We start from the raw sequence: 27304 nt of genomic DNA on the forward strand, positions 1-27304 counted from the left end.
CTGGAAAGCTGATCCGATATTTACACGGGTCCTACTTCTTGCCTTATTGCCTTAAGCCTTCTTTTGTTCTGCAGACATTTTCCTCTTTTGTTTTTTATCTGCCATCTCTAGCTTTCGGTCGCTCGGCTCGGCTAATGTCCGTCCTGTGCACTGAACGCTCTCTCCTCCACATCATGAGTAGACACGCCCCTTACTACTGATTGGCTACAAGTTTGTTTTGATAGTCTGCCCGAATCAGTTTTCTAAAGCGTTTTTGAAAAATCGCTTACCCCACCTTTAAAATACAAAGGATACAAAGGAAGAAAATCCCTCAGTTCTGAATTTTGCACTAGTCTGGGTAATATGTCTCTTGTTGCATCCTTTATTACAATGTTAACCATTATATATTTCAAGTCCCAGCTTTATTTGGTACACACCAGAACAATAATTTAGAGGATTCATTCATGAATTTAACTGAACTTGTCACTCCCAAAACTTTGTTACTACAGGCTAAGGATATAGTACTGATTTTTTCAGGTGATTTAGTCTGAATGGATGTGTGTGTCAATGGATGTGAGTAAGGACTGTCTGAGGTGTGGATGGGGGTAGTACGGTAGATTTGCTGAATGGAACAGAGAGAGATAGAGGGGTAAACCCCATTAGGAGCAATGAAAGACCTCCTGCTGCAGACAACAGAACCCACAGTCAGGCCGAACAGCAGTGTAAGACTAATACAATACAAGTCACTAATTAGCTCCGCTGTTCCCCTGACATATGCTCCAGAGAGAGAGACAGACAGACAGAGAGAAAGAGAGAGAAAGAGAGAGGAATTTACAAAAGTAAATTGAGAAAAAAATTGTTTTTCATTAATCTCATAAATGGTCATCACAGTACATTCATGGCCAGACTTTACATTATTACATTAGTAAAAAATGAGTAGGACCTCTACAAAGTGCAGTCTTCTCATTTTATATGATTCACCCCCCAAAAAAGCAATGGAGAAAATATGGATATAGGTAATTCATTAATAAATTGATGCAGCATTAATTTGAGAAACTTGTGATTGAACAAGTTGCAGTGAGGTTCAATTATTTACCATTAGTTAATGTGTTAGGTATCATGAACTAACAATGAACATCAATTTTTACAGCAATATTAATCTAGGATAATGTAGCATTATACATTTATTATTGTTTATTGTTAATTCATGTTCATTCATAATCCATTAAATAATGTTAATTTATACAACTTGAAATGTTACAAATTTATTAGTATATGTAAAAATTAACATGAACCTAGATTAATAAATGCTGTAAAATATTGCTCATTATTTTATGTTAGCTATTGCATTAAGTACTGTTAATAGAACCTTCATGTAAAGTTTTACCAATTAAATTAATCATATTCTATTTTTATCTTTTTTTGTAAAATATTTAACATTGCAAGTCAACTTACTAATAGTGTAAATGCTTTAGCAATTTACTCGGCAGAGATGGTGGCCACTATATAATGCAATGGCCCAAATCATGACCCCTGTCCTCTACTACCTTTGGTTTGACCAGCCAGGGTCAGATTCTAGTCATAGGGAGGTTAACCAGTCAAGTAATGCCTGTGGCTGCAGACAAGCAGATGTTTTTATGTATGGACAGTACTTGTATTATTTGATAATTGTTCTTTGAACTAAGAAGAAGTGTTTATTATTTAGTTAATTAGTCTTAGTAGTCAATAAAAATCAAAGGCAAAAACCCCATCCTTCTTCTAATCTGATCTAATTACAGAAGTCACTCTCTTGTCCAATCAGCAGGGAGAGGAAGATTACTTCCCCACCATATGGTGAGTCAGTGAGTGAGATCATATCCCTTATATATCATATACTGAGAAATGTAATCATGCACAGATTGAGAGTGTGGGAAGTGACCTTATCTACATGAGTCCACATCCTGTTCAGAGATCAAATGCAAATAAACTCTTTAGAGAGTGTCCATTTATACCCTCTACCGGTAAAAAACAGATGGAATTTTGGGTTCCTGAATTTCTTTTATAAAAGTATGACTTGTGAATTATTAAAAAGCTTATTTTGTCCCCTTTTACAACTTCAGTACTACAGTTATAAAGTTGCGTAGAAAACGGGTGGAACAAATCAAGAAACAGGACACAAGACCCTCTAACCCCAACTGTCCAGAAGGTCACAACTCATACATACTCATCACATATCCAAACTCCATATTTTCTACCAGGTTGTGCTCTAAATCTTCAAATGTATAAGGCCTTTTATCATATCCAGTCCAAGTCCATCATTAGCTATATTGTAGGCTACATGTTGCAGTAATGCCACAAATAGGAGACCAGCAGCTAGGAGGTTGCACAGAGATTATTTGCTCTTGAGTAAAGTAAACCAGTGTTTGGTAACAGTATATTTGTAAATCTAAGCTTCTGGAATGTTTAGAGGAAGTATTAGTGTCACTAAGACAGAAGGCACATACAGACTTGCACTGCACTCCAGAAAAACGAAAAAAAAAAAAAAGCAGGAAGCTTGAGAGAAAGAGAATACATTTCCCAAATCAATATTTATGAGGGCCATGAGAAATAGGACTGAAATCAAAGAAAGCAGTCTAAAGAGACACAAAACAATAGTGACCAGCCATTCTGTGACTAAGAAGATGAAAAGAACACCTCTCTGACTACCCCGGTCTTCATCATTTTGAGGATCTGTTTATTGATGAGGTTCAGTTGAGTGAAACTGGGAAGGAGATACAGTCAGATCGACCCCGATCAATAAAGAGCAGGTCAGTGACTCAAAGTGACTCTTAGTCATAATGCCGAACAAGCCACAGAGGAACGGGGGAGGGGCGGAAGAGAAAAAGACAGAATGAAACACAACACCAGGGAAAAGAAGGACCACACAGTAGAAGAAGAGGATGGATCACAGAACAAGTGGCACTTTTTCATGCCGTAAAACAGATTTGCTTTGTTTCAACGATAGGAAATGGCGCAAAAAAGGACTCCTGTCCTTCTGAAATGTCCAAAAACACTCAGCTGGGGACAGAAGCGAAGGAAAAGCTTCATCACAGCGAGGCCCTCAGGCACAACACTCCAGTTATCTTTCAGGAAGTATTAGTGTCACTAAGACAGAAGGCACATACAGACTTGCACTGCACTCCAGAAAAACGAAAAAAAAAAAAAGCAGGAAGCTTGAGAGAAAGAGAATACATTTCCCAAATCAATATTTATGAGGGCCATGAGAAATAGGACTGAAATCAAAGAAAGCAGTCTAAAGAGACACAAAACAATAGTGACCAGCCATTCTGTGACTAAGAAGATGAAAAGAACACCTCTCTGACTACCCCGGTCTTCATCATTTTGAGGATCTGTTTATTGATGAGGTTCAGTTGAGTGAAACTGGGAAGGAGATACAGTCAGATCGACCCCGATCAATAAAGAGCAGGTCAGTGACTCAAAGTGACTCTTAGTCATAATGCCGAACAAGCCACAGAGGAACGGGGGAGGGGCGGAAGAGAAAAAGACAGAATGAAACACAACACCAGGGAAAAGAAGGACCACACAGTAGAAGAAGAGGATGGATCACAGAACAAGTGGCACTTTTTCATGCCGTAAAACAGATTTGCTTTGTTTCAACGATAGGAAATGGCGCAAAAAAGGACTCCTGTCCTTCTGAAATGTCCAAAAACACTCAGCTGGGGACAGAAGCGAAGGAAAAGCTTCATCACAGCGAGGCCCTCAGGCACAACACTCCAGTTATCTTTCCAGTGCAGCATTTTACGGAAAGGTTTTGGCCCTCGTGCAACACACACGCAGGTGCCACTGCGGGCCGAGAGAGCCGTACGTTTCTAATCTCTCAGCCAATCCTTGCTCTGAGCGGCCCCGTTGATGTTCGGCCTCTGATGCTCGGTGCATTTTGATGTCGAATCTCTTTTCGTTCCACAATAAAGTTCTGCGGCGGAGTGAAATTGCAAGAAAAACGCCCAAACGAAACAAAACGCGACACAAATTGCTCTGTTTGTGCTGCTTTATATAGGTCTGCTTAGTATTCAAGGGCAGGGCTGTTAGTGCGCATTGTGTTTGAAGCCCTCTGCACTCTGGTTTTAGATGCTGTGTGATAATGTAAGCCAATTCCCATTCCGGCCTCCCCATCTCATTCGCCTTATTGTTCTGCTATCCTCTCCCCCATCATAGAGGCAAAGTGCCTCCCGCTAACGCAGAGCTCCGTATTTAAATTACACTAGCAGTTTAAGAGCACACTGGGGAAATTGACAAGAAGCAGAATGAGAGGGTGTGCGGATGAGAGAGATACTATATTAAAGCGCGAGAGAGTAAAAGAAAAAAAAATGAAGGGCGGGAGAGAGAGATCCATGATAGTTTGACAGTTTTCTTGCCTTCTGTTCAATCAGAGGCAGCGATGTGGAACTGTAGGGGGAACAAATAGCGCCTCACAACAAAGATGAAAAACAACTTGACTCTTCAATGATATTCCATAATTCAGAGCCTGGGGTCGAGCAAACACCATCAAATCATAAGCCTGCGCGAGTTAAATAGCTATATAAATATGGCAATGGAGGTTAAATAGGAGAATTGGCCATTTTCTCCCCACAATGTGGACAGAAGAGTAAAAACTCTTTGGGTCTTGCTGGGAGGAGAAAGAAACAAGGGCAATTTAATGTGTTTTAATGTGACAAACACGCACAATAACTTCTGCTTGACCTGTACGGGCCAGCGGAAACTGACAATCCCAGAATGCATTTCTGTGCTGGAAAGTGGATGTGTTTTGATTTGCATGTAAATTGCAGACAAGGGACATTTTCATTCCAGAGCAGGTGTACTTTCTAACGCTCATGCACTTGTGTGCACACTCGCACGCGTACATGCACAGAGGCGGTGTGACATGAAAAACGCAGTGAACACAGCTGTTGTAGGCGAAAACCTTTCCTTGAGGAGTCTTGCATGCAGCTATAAAGGGTGCAGATGGGTTTTACGGTCTTTACCGGAACCTTTAAGTACTAACATCATTTCCAGTGACTTGATGGGATGAGAATACATTATTTGGATAATGGGACAATCCAGTCTTCTTCAGGCTGTGGCAACATACAATACAGGGCCAAAAGTACAGTATGTGGACACCTGAACAACACATTCACTAGATGTTGGAACATGGATGCAGGGATTTGCTGTCATTCAGACACAAGAGGGTCAAGAGGTCAGGGTGATGCTAGAAAGAAGATGAAGATGAAGATGAAGATTTAAAAAAATTAAATGCTTTCAAAGAAAACATTACTAAGAAGTTATAATTGCTTTAGGAAAAAAAAAGTATTTCATTTAAATGTTTTATTAATTTAATTTATTTTATTTTAATTTATTCAGGTACTATTTCTTAGAAAAAATAAATTAAACAGGTTTGCTACTTATTAATATTTTATATCTAAGTAAAAATTGTAGAAATAAATAAATATCACAGAGAGGATCCATGTAGACCATCATGTGAAAGGTCAATAGATTTCGTACAATATCAGGCAATAAAACATTTAAGACAAGGCAAGGTTTAGGCAGGTTGTACAATGTTGTGCAACTTCCCAGAAACTTAATGGTATTTATGAATTAATAATTAATTATATCTTTGGACAGTATTTTAAGTATATATTTATATATACACACACAAAATAAAGTGTTACCAAAATATATTATATATATAATACTATATATTTATTATATATAATATATTTTGGTAACACTTTAATTTAAGGTGTCCTTGTTACACGTTACCTACTATTATAATAACAATAAATTCTGCATAATTACATGCAAGTAACCCTAAGAAAACCCTAATCCTAACCCTAACCATATAGTAAGTATATGGTTTTAAGGTGTCCTTGTTATACTATAAGAAGGACACCTTAAAATAAAGTGTAACCGTATTTTGATATATTATTTAATTGTTACACAACATGCCATTTTCATTAAAATCAGTTATTAAATTAAAACTTTTCTTAAAAAATGGGGTTACACTTTATTTTAAGGTGTCATGTTACAGTGTAATTATACATTTAAGTACTGAGTAATATTAATTAACTACATGCACTTAATATATGGTTAGTGTTAGGATTAGGGTTTGGCATTTAGGGTTAAGATTAGGATTTAGGGTTACTTGCATGCAATTATGCATAATTTATTGTTATTGTAATAGTAAGTACATGTAATATTTGTAACAAGGATGCCTTAAAATAAAGTGTTACCCAAAATACTTCATTACTTGATTGTTGCACAACTTGACAAGTCAAAAGAAATCTAAAAACGTTTCTTAAAAATGGCATGTATTTTTTAAACAATATGAAACCAACAAGAATACAAAGACCACATTTACATGTTTTAAACTACATTATTTTTCCGTTCTTTTGATCATTAATTCTCTTTTGACCCAAGATCATTGACCCAAGAGCATCATTGAGATCAGGCATTGATTTGGGTGATTTTGGGTCCATTTCATCCAAAAGGTGTTTAATAGGGTGTTGCATATGGCACATGTTTTCAATTTTTTTCCCCTGGGCGAAAGAGGACGGAAGAGAACAGATAAAGATATGTAAGTGGAGTTTGATTATGTTTACCATGCAAAGTAAACCTGCGTTCCATGCGGCGCCATATAATGTGTACCCTGTGAAGTGAAGCACTTTGTTTACTCTCAAGAGCCCATTGGAAGCAGCACAGTAGCACAAAACACACAGTGCAGCCCACAAAATGACATGCACAGCATACTGTATAACTGCAGTATAACGTAATGGACCATGTTACACGTACACAACATGTGGAATAGGAAGGTGAAATACACGTTGAGGGCAAACTGTTGAATGGGTTGTTAGCGTGTGATCATCTAGGAGCTCCAAGGGGCTTTTAGCATAGTGCTTTTAGAAGACTTGGGAAGAGAAAAAGACATACACGTGAGCTACCATTAACACATACATACAAACCCTACTCAAGTCTTTGGCAGAACACACGTCGACATGTATATCGACAGACAGGCAAAACAGCGTGTTCTTTCCTTTCATCTTTGGAAGGTAATTATAGGGAGATAATCTTAGTGCTGGACCCCTTAGTTGGGGCCAATCTGGCCTCTATCAGGAGCCAGAACTGAAAGGTCAAGAATGAGTTTTCGAAGTAGGTCGCTGTGAAAGCAACAGGCCTTACAGTGGGGTTATTTAATGTGGTCAACTTGACAATTTATTCAATAGTTGTTAATGTGCAGACCACCGCATGGGTACTTACAGAGCACTGGGATATATTTTTTGCTCTGCAATGTTGATTAGTATAATTTTTGCTTTCACTGTTGCTGCACTTCAGAGTGTATTTGAATTGCATGTTTTTTCGCCCACACATCCAGTGTTTCTTTTCAAAAAACAGCTGAGGGAAAATGAATGAAATGGGAAAGGAAAGAAATGAGAGTAGATGTTGAGTGGAATAGGCAGATACATGTAAAACTTCAGCTATTTATTTTTCTCTTCAGCAAGTATATCCATTCTGCTTCACCTTTCAGATTCAGCCTTGCAGTCCATTATCTGTGTCCAAAGATGCAGAAAACGAAAGCTCACAGTTCTTTCACACCTTGCAGCCGTCAATTTATCTTTTTAAACCGTAAACATTCAACCATCAGTCTTTAGAGCTGCACGACCCTATAATCAGCAGATAAGACTGAGGCGCTTAGACTATAAAGACATGCCATGTTCCACATACCAGAATCAGTGCGGTACTGCATAGCCATCAAGCCAAGAATAGTCGGGAAATTAAGACGTAGAAATACTTAAGGGTTAGGAGAGATTTGAAAACAGCCGAACTATGATTAAGAATTTCCTGAATTCATTACAGTAAATGTTTTTAAAATATATTGGTGAATTTAAATTTTTAAATTGAGTTTAGATAATTCTTCTAAACTGGCTGAACTGAAGTGGAACTTACAGAACATGGACCATCAGCAATTTTTATTCATTTCCAGCTTGTCGAAAGCGAGAGGCAAAATGGTTTACAGCCATATCTAGGCTTTGCCAAATTGGTTTTTAATAAACGTTTTCACAGCAAGTGAAGCTCTCCAAGTTTGAGAAAGCAGAATCGGGCTCCTCACTTCTATTGTCACAGACTTTGAAGTCGATACGAAAACAAAGTTGACCCATTTCCTTTTTTAATAGACATTCTTGGTATTATTGTGAACAACACATTGATGTACATTACTTCAGTGGGGGAAAAAAAAGTTTTTATAAACATTGATCAAAACAAAATGACTTTCTGTTTCGTTGACATCATCCAACCCTATTATTTTAACCCCTCCCCTCCAGCCAACAGTCATATAAAGACCAAATACCATAATGATGCATTCTAGATGAATAAAATCAAGTAATAGTCTACATTTTTTCTTGAATATCATTTTGCTTAGAAATATGTCACATTATGCAAATACATGGTTTGCTAATTGTGTCTCATGACTTAAGAACTTCTTAAACCTATGGAAGGTGCCTGCATTAACTTCCACAATGCAATGGGTTTATTGAATATGGAACCTAATTTCTGCATTACACTGAAAAAAAGGTCAAATTAACTAATTTTTTCTTTTGCAAGTAAATTTCTCATTACACCACAGTCATATAACCATCCTTCAGTCTAACCACAGCCTCTTCAGTGCAGTGGTAACCTCAAAAGCTTCAACAACAGAATCTCTTCCAAATGTGCAACATAAACACTAACAGGTTTTTGAATTTATTCAAAAATGCATAAAATAGCACTTAATTTCCACATTTACTCTCCCAATTAAGTCATTTGCAGAGTATGCTGGGAGCTAAAAGTTCACTCATCTAATTTCAGTTATTGCCAAAAAAATAGTAGTCACAACTGCTTTAAGTATAGTCTTTCATTTTAGATATTTAAGTAGATTGAACACAATGAAGTTGTAATAAAGTGAAGAGTAAAAATCTAAATTGTGTAATAATCAATAAATGTCATAATAATTATAATATATGTAATTATATTTATTTATAACAATATAATTATTAATTATATTAATTATAAAATTAGAATTATAGTAAAAATCATAACTGTGACTTTATATGTCACAATGTGACTTAATATTTTTTTATTTGAAACTTCACCTCACAATTACCTTTTTGTTTTTTACTCTGAAGTGGAAACAGGGTTCCATAAATCAGCATGTTTGTAATAGACAACTCATTTGTGTGAAAGGGAGCACAACGCAGATCATGTAAAACATACATATGGACATGTACGTGTTCGTTGACATCATCCAACCCTATTATTTTAACCCCTCCCCTCCAGCCAACAGTCATATAAAGACCAAATACCATAATGATGCATTCTTGTATGCCACGCCCACTTTTCCCAATCCAGTTAAGTCCAGATGAATAAAATCAAGTAATAGTCTAAATTTTTTCTTGAATATCATTTTGCTTAGAAATATGTCACATTATGCAAATACATGGTTTGCTAATTGTGTCTCATGACTTAAGAACTTCTTAAACCTATGGAAGGTGCCTGCATTAACTTCCACAATGCAATGGGTTTATTGAATATGGAACCTAATTTCTGCATTACACTGAAAAAAAGGTCAAATTAACTAATTTTTTCTTTTGCAAGTAAATTTCTCATTACACCACAGTCATATAACCATCCTTCAGTCTAACCACAGCCTCTTCAGTGCAGTGGTAACCTCAAAAGCTTCAACAACAGAATCTCTTCCAAATGTGCAACATAAACACTAACAGGTTTTTGAATTTATTCAAAAATGCATAAAATAGCACTTAATTTCCACATTTACTCTCCCAATTAAGTCATTTGCAGAGTATGCTGGGAGCTAAAAGTTCACTCATCTAATTTCAGTTATTGCCAAAAAAATAGTAGTCACAACTGCTTTAAGTATAGTCTTTCATTTTAGATATTTAAGTAGATTGAACACAATGAAGTTGTAATAAAGTGAAGAGTAAAAATCTAAATTGTGTAATAATCAATAAATGTCATAATAATTATAATATATGTAATTATATTTATTTATAACAATATAATTATTAATTATATTAATTATAAAATTAGAATTATAGTAAAAATCATAACTGTGACTTTATATGTCACAATGTGACTTAATATTTTTTTATTTGAAACTTCACCTCACAATTACCTTTTTGTTTTTTACTCTGAAGTGGAAACAGGGTTCCATAAATCAGCATGTTTGTAATAGACAACTCATTTGTGTGAAAGGGAGCACAACGCAGATCATGTAAAACATACATATGGACATGTACGTGTGCATGCATACCTGTGTACCCACGCGCACGCATTTCACACAAACATGGTTTTTAATAACGGCCGTCTCATTTGGCAATACATATTGCATTTGAATCTCACAGATGGAGGTCCCTTTGGAACCGTCATGGAGAGTGCAGAAGTCTGCTTTAGGGCATGATTCTTATTTCACACTCGCAGTGTATGCGTGTGTATATGCATGCTTTCCAGGGCAAGGCCGTGCGACAGTGTGTGAATGATCCGTACATGTGTGTTCATGCACTCGCATATGTCTGAGTTACGTGTGCGAGAGTGTGTGACTGTAACAGATGAATCACGCTTGAGTGGTCAGGTGTATTTCTATTTGAGAACTACAGCAGACTATTCAAGCAATGTGTGAATGTGCATACAGTATATATGTGTGTGTGTGGGTGAGTGTGTGGTGATAATCCCTCTCTGTAATGTCATTCATAGGGTTTGGATGATCAGTTCAGGCACAAGTGGTAATACAGCCAGTGTGCTGGAAGAATTGTGTCTGTATGGGGAGAGAAGAAGAGGGTTCTGGGAAAACGTCTCAGGTTACTTGTGTAACCATGGTTCCCTGAGGGGAACGAGACACTGCGTCCTCTAGGGGTCGCTATGGGGAACGCCTCGTCGTGACCCGTGTCTGAAGCATACATTGAAAAAACACCAACTTGTTTGGCCGGCGACAGCCATGACGTCAAGTAGACATTCAAAGAGTCATCAGGGATTATACACTCACACTCACGCTTCTTTTGTTGCTGAGGCTTAAACCAAACTTCACCTTAAACCAAAAGTGAAGCAGCTCGGCTCACTTAATATGAGATATTGTGGCTCAGATTTTGCCTGCCTGTCAATTTTTTAATGAACCAACTAAAACTGTGTGCATTTTGTTTTATGGTTTCACTGGAACAGAGAGACTAAGAGCTGCATAATCCATAATCTTTAAAGAGCACAAGCATTTACTGTAAAGTGGCAGACAACATAACATGCTTAAAACTGAACATTAATGTGTGTTGGTGTGGATGCTAACATAGTTATTGTTATAGTTGTCTTTATAGTCATTGACTTTAGTTTTAGAAAATACAAAAGCCATCAAAATTATTGTCTGTCACTAAAAGAAACTAGAAGTGTGTCTCATTAAACAGAAAGAACAGAAAGTTACTATATCTGAGCCAGACAGGTGATTAATGAATGAATAATATACAGTATAAATATAATGTATATATTATATCACATAAAATAACTGTCACAAAATCACTTCAAATACAGCAGAAAGTATATTATCATTATAAGAGAGTACACATTTCAGCTGGGGAACAGTTCACTGATGATAATAATTATTTATTGATGACAATTATATATTGATAATATACAGCATTTTTTTTATTTTTTTTTGCTAAACCACATCCCCAGTATATGACTCACTATCATTTGAGTCAAATGACTTCACTAGCCAATCGATAAAGAGAAAGCAGAGGCAGTTGAACTGTACTGTACATGCATCTGATCTGGGTTACATTGAGTGTCGGAACAGGATCAACAGAGCAAAAATTATATTGATAGTTTAGATTTTTTGCACAACAACTGATATTTGTGTTTGCAAAAGTAGGAAAAGCTACGGTCCTGCAGCCTATGCTAACTAAAATAACTTACTGAAGCCACTGAATCAGTAAATGTGAGGAAAGATCACATAATCACCGATTTTCTTTAGCCTAAGCCTTAAAGTACACTAAACTCCAGCAGGTCTACAGATACAGATAAACTGGCGTTCCCATTAGGGCACACATTACACTTCAATGATAACAATTCACACCAGGAAAACTGCTTCGTGTGCAGACGCATGCGTAACATGCACCCAATGAAAAAAAAAAAGCCCTGAGCAAAAGATGACATATGGCGAGAGCAATTTCCCTCTCAATTTCAGCTCCAACTCCAACTGATGTTTTCATGTGCCAGAAAATAGCCGTTCCCCCTTTACTCCCCCCTCTCTGAAAGTCATCTGCTCCGTGAGCAGTAAGCACCATCGCGGCTTGTAGACCCAAATGAGAGCATACAAATGATTTGTGGCACCATCGTCCCGCAAAGGCACCGGAGAACGGAAGCGGGGAATGAGAGGAGGAGGGGAAAGAGAAGAGAGGGAGGAGACGTGAAGGGGGAGATAATGTCACTTTCACCTTGTATTCCTCCACCAGCCCATAATGCTAATTTTTCCCCATTTTCACAGCAAATTCATTTCAGTAGCGGTGGCCAACCCCCCCTCCTACTAGAGCAAATGAGAGAGAAATGAGAGAGCGAAGGCAAACGAGAGGGAGGGCGAGAGCGAGGGGTGCCGTTGGGGGGTGAGTGGGCCGAATTTGCACAGTGACCTTTTTCTGATCCAATCTCACTGATGAATCCTAATGAAGGATTTAATAAAATCACACTTTACAATCTGTCTCTGCATCAAAGCGTGGAATCACATTCATATCAGACCAACTGCGTACACAAACCCGATGAAATAAATATCAGATCTAAACCTGTGTGTGTGTCTGTCGGCGGGTGGAGAGGGGGGTTGTGGGTTGGTACGGGCCCCCGAAATTGGCCAGACTGAACAGGGAACGCCTGGGCCATTTGTTCCAGATGCGGTCTAAAATCACATCTCATCGCTTTCATTTAGTCCTTAATGAGTTCGCCGTCAACACGGCACACAATTCCACACTGACGTACACACAGATAAAGTTTGTAGGAAGGTTACTTCAGTAATGGTGGCGACACTATTTTTCTCTGGAAAAAGTTTTAGAATAAAATATTCCTCAACTTATAGTAACATAGTGGACTAAATGACTATTTTTGAATGCTATTTGAATATTTGAGCATTTTCATTATTTTTAGAGACTTTGCTGCTAACATTTTCCTTGATGGATGAAAGAACAAGGTCATCTTGATGGAGGCCAAAATCATCTGGTTATTTTTCAGCTACTTTTTTTGTATTCAGACATTTTGGGTTTGGTTACACTCTACTTTAAGATGTCTTTGTTACAGTCTAAATATGCAATTATGGCACTGGGTAATATTAATTAACAACATGTACTTACTATAGAGTTAGGGTCAGGATTAGGGTTTGTTTAGGGTTAGTTTCTTATGCATAATTTACTGGTATTACATATTACTATGAGTACATGTAACATATGTAACAAGGACGCTGTCAAATGTAGTGCTACTTTAGATTTTTATATCAGATATTATATTATATTTTATATTAGATATTATATTCAAACCATACAATTTGAGTGATTAAAGGGATTGTTTACCGGAAATTTTTTATTCTGCCATCAAAATTCTGTCATTGCTCACCCTCATGTTGTTCTAAACCTCTATGACTTTCTTTCTTCTGTGAAACACAAAAGAAGATATTACAAAGAGCATTGGTAACCAAACAGTTTTGGTTACCATTGACTTCCATGGGGAAAAAAAGAAAAAACACAACACTTTTTTTCTCAACAAAGAAAGAAAGTCATACAAACTTGGAATAACATGAGGGTGAGTAAATGATGAAGAATTTATTTATTTTTATTTTTATTTTTACATTTATTTTTATTTTTGTGTCTCCTAGCCCTTTTGCTTTATATTTGTAGTCTATAAAAATAATTTGTCTGTAATGTCTTTATTTTATTGAAATTGAAAGGAAAAATAATATTGCAAATTCATTCACTACCATTTAAAACAGACTTGTTTGCTGTCTAGCATCTCCTTTTGGGTTCTGTGGAAGAAGGTAAGTTAATCAGGTTTGGAAAGACATGAGGGTAAAATTAGATTAAATGATGACAGAATTTCTGGGTGAACTCTTCCTTTAAAAATGTTGTATTTGTAATATGATGTTTAAAATGTAACGCAATGTTTTCCTGATGAGATGTTCCAAAGACATCCCCACTATATACTGTATGTGTGCCTATTAGTTTTAAGGCATGTTAATATTCTTCAGTACAAGAAGAAAGGTAGCACTGCTACATACCATCATTCTGTACATTAACCTTAGTGGGAGAGAAGAAAAACTGCAAAATGAGAACAACAGGAAACTACACTTCTCAGACATAGGCCCAAAATTAGTGTTCTGTCAAGATATGAGTTGCCGATGTAGTCTTTGCAATGCTGACATCAGGTGGCCAAAGAAACTCACTTCAGACTGTGAGAACAGAGTACAGACAGTGAGCAGAGAGATTTTATGTGATTACCTGATTAATATTAAATACAAAACATAAAAGCTGTTAAACTGGCATTGTGTTTCTACTTCCAAAAAAGGTTGTGAGGCCACTGCATAATGTCCCTGAATATGTGTGCAATCTGAAAAGCAATCTGTGTGACCAGTACATATCGAATACCAGCAGTCATTGATTCCATATGAAATATCCAATGTGCAATTTCTCACTGATTGCAATTCAAATGACAATTACTCAGACTCACACAGGAGAGAGACTGATAGAGAGATTAAGAAAGGGAGACAAATAATGTTCTGGCTTTGTAATCTACATTGTAAATGTGTGCACATGGATGTGAGAGGATAACACACAAATCGTTGTGTAAATATGTGTTAATCAGAGAAACGCCTGCACTTTAGCTGAGAGAATGAATGTGGGTGAATTAAAAGTCTGACATTTTCACAGTCAGTGAGCATTTAGATATGTGTGCACGCATTACAAATCCATCCATCCATCCTCACACTATCCTCACTCTATCTATCTGTCTGTCTGTCTGTCTGTCTATCTATCTATCTATCTATCTATCTCTATCTATTTACTGTATCTATCCGACTCTAGGATAGGATGTGTGTAAACCACAAGGCTTCATTGATATACATAAAAGTATGATGTCTATCATGAAGGTCTGAACTCTGTTGTAAACAGGCAGTGAAAATGGAGTTCTATTCTGCATCTTTATTCTGAGAGCAGAGTAAGTACTACATGCCTTTACAAACTGCACCTCAGAAGCCCTTTTTTTCCATGGCACCGATATGCTCCCATTGAAAACAGAGCACTCAGGAGTAGACAACAGTGACTCAACTGAGGTTTTTATCCCTTACACATCCAACAGGTTCTATCTGCACACTTTCTTCTTCTCAGCCATAACTGAAACATTTGCTAAAAGCTTCTCTTCCAGGGCTTTTGTCCATCAGTACAATTCCAATCTCAGGCTGCTCCTGTAGTGACCTAAGCATAATGAATTATTCACTTCTCTTCTTTGTAATTAATGGTCTGTGCTTTCAAGTGCAGCTCTAAATGGGTATGTTGTATTGGGTCCTGTGAAACTGTTGTGCAAATCAGTCCACCATCTCACTAAAGGCCATACACAACTCAGGAGTAGACAACAGTGACTCAACGGAGGTTTTTATCCCTTACACATCCAACAGGTTCTATCTGCACACTTTCTTCTTCTCAGCCATAACTGAAACATTTGCTAAAAGCTTCTCTTCCAGGGCTTTTGTCCATCAGTACAATTCCAATCTCAGGCTGCTCCTGTAGTGACCTAAGCATAATGAATTATTCACTTCTCTTCTTTGTAATTAATGGTCTGTGCTTTCAAGTGCAGCTCTAAATGGGTATGTTGTATTGGGTCCTGTGAAACTGTTGTGCAAATCAGTCCACCATCTCACTAAAGGCCATACACAGTGGTTTCCTCATGTGGAAAATCTAATTCATAAATGCCAAGTGGGAGCAGTTGCAAGGAAAATGTATTTTCTCATACAAACATATAGTGTTACGGTGAGGTTTATCATTGTAGAAGACTTTTGAACAGAATGGAGATGTGTACATTTTTCTTATTTTGCCTAAATATCATATTTTTTTCATTTAGTACTGCCCTTGAGAGGCTACAGAAGATAGTTACATGTTTCCCAGAAGACAAAATAAGTTACATTTACTCTGATCTTCAAATGCAAAACGTTTTCACCCCCCGGCTCTATGCTTTTTCCTTCTGGAGCATCAGTGAGTGTTTGAACCTTCTGCAATAGTTGCATATGAATCCCTCAGTTGTCCTCGGTGTGAAAAGATGGATCTCAAAATCATACAGTCACTTTTGGAAAAGGTTCAAATATGCAGAAGATGCTGGAAAACCAAAGAATTTGTGGGACCTGAAGGATTTTTCTGAAGAACAGCAGGTAGTTTAACTGTTCAGGACAAACAAGGGACTCATGAACAACTATCACTAACCAAAAAAAAAAACAAAAAAAAAAACAGCTGTGGATCATTCAGGTAACAACACAGTATTAAGAATCAATGTAAACTTTTGAGCGGGGTTATTTTTTATAAATTCAACTATTATTTTCTCTTGTGGACTATATGTAAACATCTTTTATGTGAAATATCTTATTCAGGTCAGTACTAAATAAACAATAACATGCATTTTTATGATCCCTCTTCGTTTGGTAAAATAATTAACATTTTGCAGATTATGAAAGGGGGATGTAAACTTTTGAGCTCAACTGTATTACTTAAATAGTAAAATTGTAGAACTGAATTTAATTAGTATAAAGAAAGAAAGAAAGATTATTCAGCATTTTCAGCCAACATTACTTAAAATCTTAATTTTCCTTGCATTTCCCCCCCTGCATTACGGTAATATGAATATCAATGTGTTTATCATAAAAATGTCACATTATAAAAATTCTAAAAATCATAATTGTCCTAAATTAGGCTTATATGTATGCAAAAAGTATGCACACAAAGCTCATTCTGTTCACATATGGGTAAATTAATAATTATTAGGTGAGTTTTACCTTTCTCTGATACCTCAGTGTCTTCCATGACAGTGTTCGGCTCTTTGGTTTGACCATCTGCTCTTTGAGTCTGATTGGCCTCTGCATGCATCACTGCTCACTCTACAGAAAGACAAGAGACATTAGGTCACTCATTTTTCAAAACAACCTGAAGGGGGTGTGATGTGTGTGTGTGTGTGGTGTTTATTAGGGGGTTTAGCGAGAAGTAGGCATCTCAGTGCTATAAAGAAGATTGCTGGATCAAAGCCCACACAAGGCCTCTCATCTGACCACTGCTGTTGTGCCTTCAAGCAAATAAATTGACCTTTTTGTGCACTGCACTGTAAGCTTCATATAGCTACTCTATGTCCTTTTCCTCTTCTCTTTCACTTCACGTTAAGTTACAGCACATTGTTTTCAACTAATATTTTCTCAGCACTAGCTGTGAATGGGAAAAGTGCACCTGGTACCTTTTGTTTGCATTTGCATCTTTCCTCCACAGCATGTATCAGCACACGTTCTCTTCCTCTGTTTGTTCTGTTTGTCTCCACCTGGACTATCATGACTCACGCCAAACACATTCTCCCATTCACTTCCCGGGACAGAAAACATTTTCATAAAATCTCTCCAAGGCACTAATCCTGCTATCTCTGCCTTCACACCTTGCCACATCTCACAAACTGGGTAAAACTGGGCAAAACGTTAAGCATAGGCTGTATGAGAAAATGGTGGTGGCGTTGCTTTTGCAATCTACTGCATCGATATTTAGTTTTGGTGTCTTTTTTTTAACAAGTAAAACAATTATATTTTTGTAGTGAAGCATTAAAGAACATTGATTATATTACATTATTACTGTCAATTCAACAATACTATAGTCGTTTGCTCACTTTTCTAAAAAGTTTGTAGAATTTTCCTGGTAGAGAGAACAAACAGAGAAAATCCAAACCTACCTTGACTGAAAGTTTTACAGCAGTTTTTGCACATGTACTTCCTTAAAAGATGGTCTAAAAATGAAACATTGAGCACAAGCTTTACTTTTATTATCAACTCTGACGTGATTCAGACACTCTGAATAGTTTCTGAGGAACTGAGGCACCAAAGCACCCAGTGACAGCAGAAATAGGAAAAAGTTCTGCTTTTGAAAAAATAATAACGTTGTCTGGGTGGGTTTGTTCGTACAGAAGCGTAGAGGAAGAATAGAAAAAAAAGTCACAATGCCATCCTTTTAGACAGATGAAGTAGTGTAAAAAAAGAGAAAATATAGCCTGGGGCTCTGAGCGTTCTTCCCCTAATAATGTATAGTATCCCAGTCCTCAAGCAAGTTCCAAATAGCTAAGTTTATTGTGTGTAAACTTTACTTAGCACACTGTGATAAGTTAAGCAAAGAGGAACCACAGATCTCATATCTTACTTCATAGTCTAAACTTCTGTAATGGTCTATTATTCAAGTTGTATTAGATCTCAGGGTGTTTAGGCTCTATATTTGTGCTTCAATTCAGATTAAAGAGACATGGAATTAAACGCTCTCTTATGCAAGAAAAACGTTGAAAATACATGTTTTCAAAACCTTTTTTTTTTTCCAGATCAGTCCCAGGTCAAACCATGTTTAAGTAAATAAACCCTGTCAAACAAGCTCAGCTGCTTTGTCCCAGATGTAACACAGGAGGATTGCGATGTCTCATTGAAATGAATGAGATTCATTGAAGTGAAAAGTACAGTATGTAACTTCAGAAAGTTCAAAGCGACTTTAGCTGCAGCAGCCCAACGCCTCAGGCAGCACTGACACACAGAGGCTCAGTTCAGCACTGCCGGCCGTTACAGCTGCATGTCTTGTGACTTTCTTTAAACTGCTTCTTTCCTATTATCAAATGCTGTGGATTTAACAAGGAAAATCAAACAAGACCCAAACTGCAAAGAGCAGCTGTGTGAAAAACCACAAGGCTAAAGGAAGGTTTAAGATCTGTTGGAGTCTAAATGAACAGTACATACTCTGACTCTCTCTTACTTTTGGGTATCCAGCATAAAGTTGTTTAACAGCCATTTCTAATCAAAAGTAGCTCAGATGATAAAAAATCTCAAATCTCATTCTCAAAGAATCAAGTAACACTTAACGAATATTAACACTCACCTTCACTTGTAGCATGCCATCTGTTGTTGTCTGTTAAAAACAGTGAGGTTCTGGGACAAAGTAAAAGTCTTGCTGTGATTTCCCTATGCAAACACTGAGGGGAGTTCACCTGAAATTCAAATCAGATACATACAACAACCGATGTTTATTTATGTGGTGTCCAATCTAATTTGCATATGTTTGCATATTTTAGGCACATGCTTCCAGGCAAGCTATGCACTCAGCTTTCTCTTACCTTACTATATTTACAGGTACTTTGCTCTGTTATTATGCTGAAAAAGATAAAAATTCATTTGAATGGCTTTACAAAAGAATGTTAAAGAGGACTTTGCCACAGAATAAAAACTTTTGTTTAAGTTGCACTAACGTTAGGGCAGTTGTCTTGGACTGACACTTAGTATGGTGAATGCAGCAAAAGTTTTCAGTTGATGAACTGTGGAATATTCACAGTCAATCCTGTCTGAGGATTACTAAAATTCAGTTGGTCATTTGAACTCAACACGTCCATATAAAATAAAACAGCTTTTATTACTTTAGGCTATTGATATGACTTGAATTTGACACAGTTTCACCCTTATTATAAAAGAAAGAAAAAAACCCAACTAAAATGAGCAAAATAAGCACAAGTAAAAATGAAGTGAAGTGACATGTGGCCAAGTATGGTGACCCATACTCGGAATGTGTGCTCTGCATTTAACCCATCCAAGTGCACACACACACAGTGGTGAACACACACCATGAAAACACACCCGGAGCAGTGGGCAGCCATTTTTGCTGCGGTGCCCGGGGAGCAGTTGGGGGTTTGGTGCCTTGCTCAAGGTTCTCACCTCAGTCATGGTATTGAGGGTGGAAGAGAGCGCTGGTTATTCACTCTACCCCACCGACAATCCCTGCTGGACCTGAGACTCGAACCCACAACCTTCTGGTTACAAGTCCGAATCTCTAACCATTAGGCCACGGCTGCCAAAAATAACTAATAAACTAATAATAATGAACTACCAAAAATAACTTGCATTATGCATTACAACACATTAAATTTATGTGGGATTTATGTACGTTTACTGTCTGCTGAATACAGAATGTAATTTAACATAACAGTGAGCAGTGTTGGGGAAAGTTACTTTTAAAAGTAATGCATTACAATATTGTGTTACTCCCTAAAAAATGTAATGCGCTACGTAACTTTTGAGTTATTTTTTACATCTGGGCAGGGCTTGCTTGTTTGTTTTTAATATAAAAAGTTCTTCTTTTACAAATGTAAAGGCCTTTTTCACAACAAAAGTGAAATGAATACGCGTCAGGCTGAAGGAAATGTAAATTCATGTCTGTACAGTAGAGGGCGTGGCTCAAACAAATTGCATGAAGAATATAATGCAGGAGAGGAAAGTTCAACACTATTCAGCAATAAAAAAATGAAACACAAATGTCTCATTTTTGCTTAGTATGGTTGAGTTGGATCATCGAAGGTCAGTAGCAAAGACATTGGTTAATAAAATGGGATTAAATACATAAATTATATTTGTGTTATTTACCATTTAATTATTGCAGGTTTGTATATATATTCTGATATGCATTTGTTTTTATTCATTTTGAGGTATACTGAATCTGTTTTTGTGCAGGTGAGATGAGTAAATACATTCATATTTAGTTTTGAACTACAGTAAGTATCATGTTCACACAGCGCACACAACGCCTCCCACTTACTCCAGATTTCTCTCAACATGGCAACACGAGAGCTGTCAGTCAAGACATGGGAAACAAAGTAACTGGCATTATTTATTTGAAAAAGTAACTCAGATATTTCCTTTTAAATTAAAAAGTAATGTTTTACTTTACTAGTTACTTAAAAAGTAATCTGATTACGTAACTCGCGTTACTTGTAATGCGTTACCCCCAACACTGACAGTGAGATTAACACATCCACAACAACATGCTGAACTAATAACTACACTTTTGTCTTGGAAATCACTATGATATCAGGGCCTAGTTATTAGGAAAATGAAGAAAAGAGACCTCAGCAATGTTTTAGATAGCTCTAGTGAGTCATAATTTAATTTATGATAAATTTGCAGCCCTGGTACCCATTCTGGCATAGATTTTAAAATTAGTTATTTTATTTATAAAATAAAATCATATATATTTTGTCTATTTTGTTTGTGTGCTTATTTAATGTTAATGACAAGAAAAACTGAAAAATCACATATTCAATTGTATTTAGACTTTGTAAATGTATATAAAAATATTTTATATAAAAATATATAACAATAATATAATGTAAAACAGCTCGTTTAGCTTGACTTCCTGAGAGCAACATTCAACATATTCCAAAGGTTAACTGACCATTTAATTGGCCAATTGTTGAAGAAAAAATACTTCATTTTTTTAACATGTTGTCTTATTTTGTACCATGTTTGTGGAAAGCATCTATAAAATAAGAACGCTAAAGAGCATGTTAGTGCACGTCCTACTGTAAAATGTGTCTTGATCAGAAACCCCCCTGCAGGTGACACTGTTGCTCAACAGATTCCATCTATGAGGTGGTTTGGAGCTTCACCAGTGCAAGCTCAATGTGTGTTTGTGTGCAGTGTAGACTTTGACTTAATGGGTTAGATCACCAAAAAAAAAAAAAATCTGTCATCACTTACCATCATGATCTTTGATCAATCTTTGAAACAAAATTTAAGATTTTTTATTAAAACCTGAAAGGTTTCTGTCCCATTGAAAGTCCAGGTAACAAAAACAGAGAAGATCCAAAAAGGTCATTAAGATGTCGTAAAATTAATACAAATCAATAGAGTGGTTTAAGTCTTGTGTTGAGTCACTTTATATGATGAACAGATTTAATTTAGGCTTGTAGTTACATCTAAACAATTATTGACACATACCTAGCGCAATTATTATGGTAAACACAGAACCTTAAATGTGCGCAGGAGATGCACGAGAACCAATGAGGTTTGTTTTAGCGTGTGATGCCCATGTTTACCATATGTGAGGCGCTCTACAGTATGTGTTTACTGTGTGTTTATATGTGACATAATGTGTGTTTATATGTGAATAAAAGTCAAAATTAAATCTGCTCATCATAGAGATTTTAACTTTTCACTGGATTTAGACTTAACTGCTCGATTCATATGGATTCATTTTACGATGCTTTAGAGGGACAGAAACATGTCAATCTGTGGAAAAAGCTGTCATTTAAAATTAAATTCTATTTTCTGTCCTCTCTATATTTCACCTCAAAACATTCTGTCATCATTTACTCACCTCCACGTTGTTCCAAACCCACATACAGTAACTACTATTTTTGCTTTGTTACTGTGCTTAAGTGCATTTTTCAAGTATCTGTATTTTTATTTGAGGAGCGATATAAGATTCTTGAACGACCTTCTTTCCAATGAACCTGTTGAATTGGTTCACAAATTGATACACTGAACACAGTGAAAACGTCTCAGGTTACTTATGTAACCATGGTTCCCTGAGTAGGGAACGAGACACTGCGTCCTCTAGGGGTCGCTATGGGGAACGCCTCATCGTGACCCGTGTCTGAAGCATACATTGAAAAAAAACTCGTTAGCCGGCGACAGCCATGACGTCACTAACACCTTCAGTCTCCACTCAGCCTCCCTGTTGAGGCCACATTAGCGGGCAATTAAATAGTGTGTAAAAACCTGTTCCCTGTGCTGAACGGGCATTAATGAATGTCAATGACTTTACACAGGATGTATTCGTTCCCTTTGCTTGGTTATTCAACTGATTAGGTTATAATGAGGTTTGCGCCACAACCTCAGAGCCAGAGCAATGAGAATTGAAACCACCATTATGAAACCTGGGCTTGCATCGCAGCACAGGCCTAATGATCAATCTTTATCACAATTTACAATGAATATCATATTCAATTCGACTCACAGAAGGTGTCATTCGATCAAACAATGGAGATCATTGTACCTTGAAGGAACATTACAGAAAATATGAACAATCTTTAATAGTGAATGAGATGACTTGATGGTAAATTACACCGTTAGACGCCTGCATTACTTTATCACTTTCATTATAATGTCTGAAATAGATATTTTTGTAACAATTGAGAGTGAATGAGCTCCATTTTTCATGAAGCAGAAGTAAGGATCGACAAAATAGTCAGAAGAGCTTGTGCTGTGTAGCTCAGGTAAAAAGTGAGGGATGATTAACTGGTGCTATTGCTGAGCTAATTGCTTATTGATCTTGTCTGGCAGCGTGGGTGATTGTGACCTTTGAGGTTTCGGAATTTTTTCTGCTTGACTATGTAGAGGAGGTGCATTTAGATAATGTGTGCTGACAAGGAGAGAGCTGTACTCGGTTTAGCAGTCTGGCTTCCTGTGGCCACGTCTGAGAGTCATTCTTAGAAAGTTCTCTATGGCGTTCCTGAAGCTCTTGTCTGTCAACGAAGAGATCTTTTTGGAGTCAAGATGCGTTCATATGAAAACCCCTGACAAGACATAAATGTGAAAATATCTTTTAGGCAATTAGGCAATCTTGTAAGCAGGTAATTCAGATTCAGTGTCATTTGGTGCTACAGGATTTAGTTTCATTTTTCGGATTTCGTTTTAATACTGCTCAAAAGTTTGGGGTCAGTAAGATTTTTACTTTAAAAAAAAAAAATGTAATAGAAGTCGTCTATGCTCACTGAGGCTGTATTTATTTGATAGAAATACAGTAAAAACTGTAATATTGCGACATATTATTACAATTTAAAATAAATGTTTTCTATTTGAATATATTTTAAAATGTGATTTATTCCTGTAATGCAAAGCTGAATTTTCAGCAGTAATTACTTCAGCCTTTAGTGTCACATGATCCTTCAGAAATCATTCCAATATGCTGATTTGCTGCTCAAGAAACATTTCTAATTACTGTCAATGTTGAAAACAGTTGTACAACTTATTTTTTTGAAACTGTGATTTTCATCTTTTGTAAAATTACTAATGTATTTATTGTCACTTAAATGTGCTGAACACAAGTATTATTTTTGTTATAAAAAAGAGAGAAAGAATCTTACTGACCTCAAAGTTTTGCGTGGTATTTTCAAATGAAATATGATCATAAACAAGAAAAATAAATAAATGAATACCTGCCCTATACGCAATGTTGAAAGGAAAGGAAGAATATTCTTTGAAGTAACATTCACTGATAAATCATTCACAAAATACCAGGAATGTACATGAAGAAAGTAAAAGAGGTCTATTTTTATTTCATGTTGACTTTAACTTCCAAAATCAATAGTTTATTGTCAAGTGAGATAAATAAGATACATTTTCTCTTAGGGCTGCACAATTAATAAAATTAACATCACGATATGGCCTTCAGAGATTATTAAACTGCAAAAAACTGTGATTTAAATAACAAATGGTCTGCATGTGCTGTAGGCTTCAAAGTGAAGAGAAATACCAGGAATGTACATGAAGAAAGAAAAAGAGGGATTTTTTCTTCTGTTTGGCTTTAACTTCCAAAATCAATAGTTTATTGTCAAGTGAGATAAACGGAGGACTTTTTCTCTTAGGGCTGAACAATTAATTAAATTAACATCACAGTATGGCCTTCAGTAATTATTAAACTTCAAAAAGCTGTGATTTAAAATAAACCATGGTCTGCATGTGCCGCATGCTTCAAAGTCATGAGGCGATGCCCTGTTTTGTCATCTATTAAACATACTAATAGTACACATGGGGCTCATGTTTTCAGAGGTTTCTCAGAGCAGTTTGGAATATATGAAGAATTAGTGACCTGAGTTTGATTCTTTTAAAGAAGACTCAAGTACAAACAACCTTCAAGACTCCAGTGCAACTCTTTCTATTGGCACCAGGGCAGATGTCTTTTGTTCTTCTAATCTTGAGAAGCAGTAATATGAGATCTTACAGTTCAAACCATAAATTATCTTAAAAAAAAAAAACCTAATAAGACATTCTGACCAAATCGTATAGGCCTCATTTCATGAGAGTTGTCTTGTTTTGCTGTCCATCATGTTGTCTGATAAGCATCATGAATGAATGTAAAGAGTGAAACATATACTCAGAGTGATGGATAAAAATGCTAAGAATTGTTGTACAGACAAAAAAGTCAAGTCAAGTCAAGTCACCTTTATTTATATAGCGCTTTTAACAATACAGATTGTGTCAAAGCAACTGAACAGCATTAATTAGGAAAATAGTGTGTCAATAATGCAAAATGACAATAGTAAACTCAAAACACACGGTAGCAACCAGATTTAGTGATCTTTGGTTTGTGGGCTCAAAAAAGACACTTTATTTCCTCCACATCTGTCAGCTTTGGTCTTAGTTTAAGGTTAATCTCGTGCTGCCCTTGTCATGCCTGTCAAAGAGGTTGGGAGCGATAACCCACCAAAGACTGACACCTCCCTCAAAGACAGATTACAAACCATTGATTCTAGCCACTCGACAAGAGTGACAACGACAACCTCATTGCCATGGCAACCTGATATATCCAAATTGATTGAGCTGTAGTGTTTTCTGTTCTTACTATTTTTATAGTATATATATAGCCTAGTATAAGATGTGAAATATATGATTGATGATTACTGCATTCATTACTTAATATTATTTATATTATTATTTATATTATCACTCACATCATTAACACATCCCTTCACACTGGTTTTTGCCCCTCAGCATTTAGACAGGCTCGTATAACCCCACTACTTAAGAAACCCACCTTTAACCCATCTCTTTTAGAGAACTACAGACCGGTTTCCCTTCTTCCTTTCATTGCAAAAACACTCAACTTAACCTGGCCAAGACAGAACTGCTTGTGGTTCCATCAAACCCATTTTGTTTCATCACAATTTGAATTTTTTTAAGGATTACCTAATAAACTGTTATTTTTTTCTAATTTACCCTGTGACACCTAAGTTATATGTTTTGTCTGACATTATCTGACATTCTGTGGTAAAAATTAAAGTTTTTTTTAACATTTTACATGTCTGTTCTGTGCTGCTAGTGTCAAGAAATGCAATTGTATGTATGTACGAGTATATATGCATGTATTTATTTATTTATAAGAAAGCTAAAATATTAAATGTCATGGATGAATATTTACTGAGTAATCCACTATTTTGTAGAGAGGGGGGTCAACATGTCTGTCTGACGTTTTAATATGCTTAAAGACAAACTATAAGCGCAAATACATCAGTCAACACCACTGAGAAGCATTTTCTCCTTAAAACTGCAGTTTACCAAAGACTTTTTCATAAAAAAAAAAAAAAAACCTGATTCTAAGTTCTTTATCCGTCAGACTTGCCTGAAGGTGAACACAAGCATGTCTTTGAAATGAAAACACTATGGAATAGATTTGATATTTAAAGGGATAGTTCACCCAAAAATGAAAATGTTGTCATTACCCTCATGTACCCTCACGCTCCAAACGCATAAGACCTTAATTTGTCTTCAGAACACAAATTAATATACAGTATTTTTGATAAAAATGTATTCTCGTAACTTCATAATGTTACGGTTGAACCACTGCTGTCACATGGACATTTTTTATCGATGTCCTTACTACCTTTCTGGGCCTTGAACGTAGTTGTGTTGCTGTCAATGGAGGGTCAGAAATCTCTCGGATTTCATCAAAAATATCCTAATTTGTGTTCTGAAGATGAACGAAGGTCTTACAAGTTTGGAACGACATGAGGGTAAGTAATTAATGACTGAATTTGAATTTTTTTGGTGAACTATTCCTTTAATTTGTCTATAATATGTGACAAACATAAACAGAGACTCTGAAGATCATAGCATTAAAAGATACATTTTCAAGGCTGCATTTTTCCTGCTAAATCAAAGATGATTTTTAAGGGATAAAATTAGTGACTGCAGAAGGACTTTTAAATGTGTATACGAGCAAAATAAAATAAATGAGTAGAATGAGAGTCTTACATAAAAACTCAATGATAAAAGGTTGGGTTCAATTAGAGGTATGAGTGACTCAGAAGAACCAGTATTCACCATTGTGCTCCAGTGGAAGTGTTGTTAAATTAGTGATGCGCAAGTCACTTTGAGTCAAACATAACTTCTAAATGGCAAGCAACTACATCATGGGGTTGGCTTGATTACTTTAACAGCATTACCTGTGAGACGCTGACCTTTTCTCAGGTCCCCCTGCAGACGCTGATGCCTTGT

The 27304-nt window shown here is 36.4% G+C and overlaps 1 protein-coding gene across 1 annotated transcript in view; it reads right to left on the bottom strand.

The window, feature by feature from the left end:
• LOC107707742 (myelin transcription factor 1-like) overlaps nucleotides 1-17509 on the bottom strand; it is a 92121-nt gene extending 74612 nt beyond the window's left edge. Inside the window, exons 1-2 of the mRNA XM_016511830.1 lie at nucleotides 17482-17509; nucleotides 17033-17134 (exon numbers count right to left, since the gene is read on the bottom strand). Of these exons, the coding sequence (XP_016367316.1) occupies nucleotides 17033-17123 (91 nt within the window). The 5' untranslated portion in view covers nucleotides 17124-17134; nucleotides 17482-17509. The remainder of the gene's footprint in view (nucleotides 1-17032; nucleotides 17135-17481) is intronic.
• Between the last annotated feature and the right edge of the window lie 9795 nt (nucleotides 17510-27304).

Source organism: Sinocyclocheilus rhinocerous, unplaced genomic scaffold (assembly GCF_001515625.1).
Source record: "Sinocyclocheilus rhinocerous isolate Xijiao unplaced genomic scaffold, SAMN03320098_v1.1 scaffold565, whole genome shotgun sequence".
NCBI lineage: Eukaryota > Metazoa > Chordata > Actinopteri > Cypriniformes > Cyprinidae > Sinocyclocheilus > Sinocyclocheilus rhinocerous.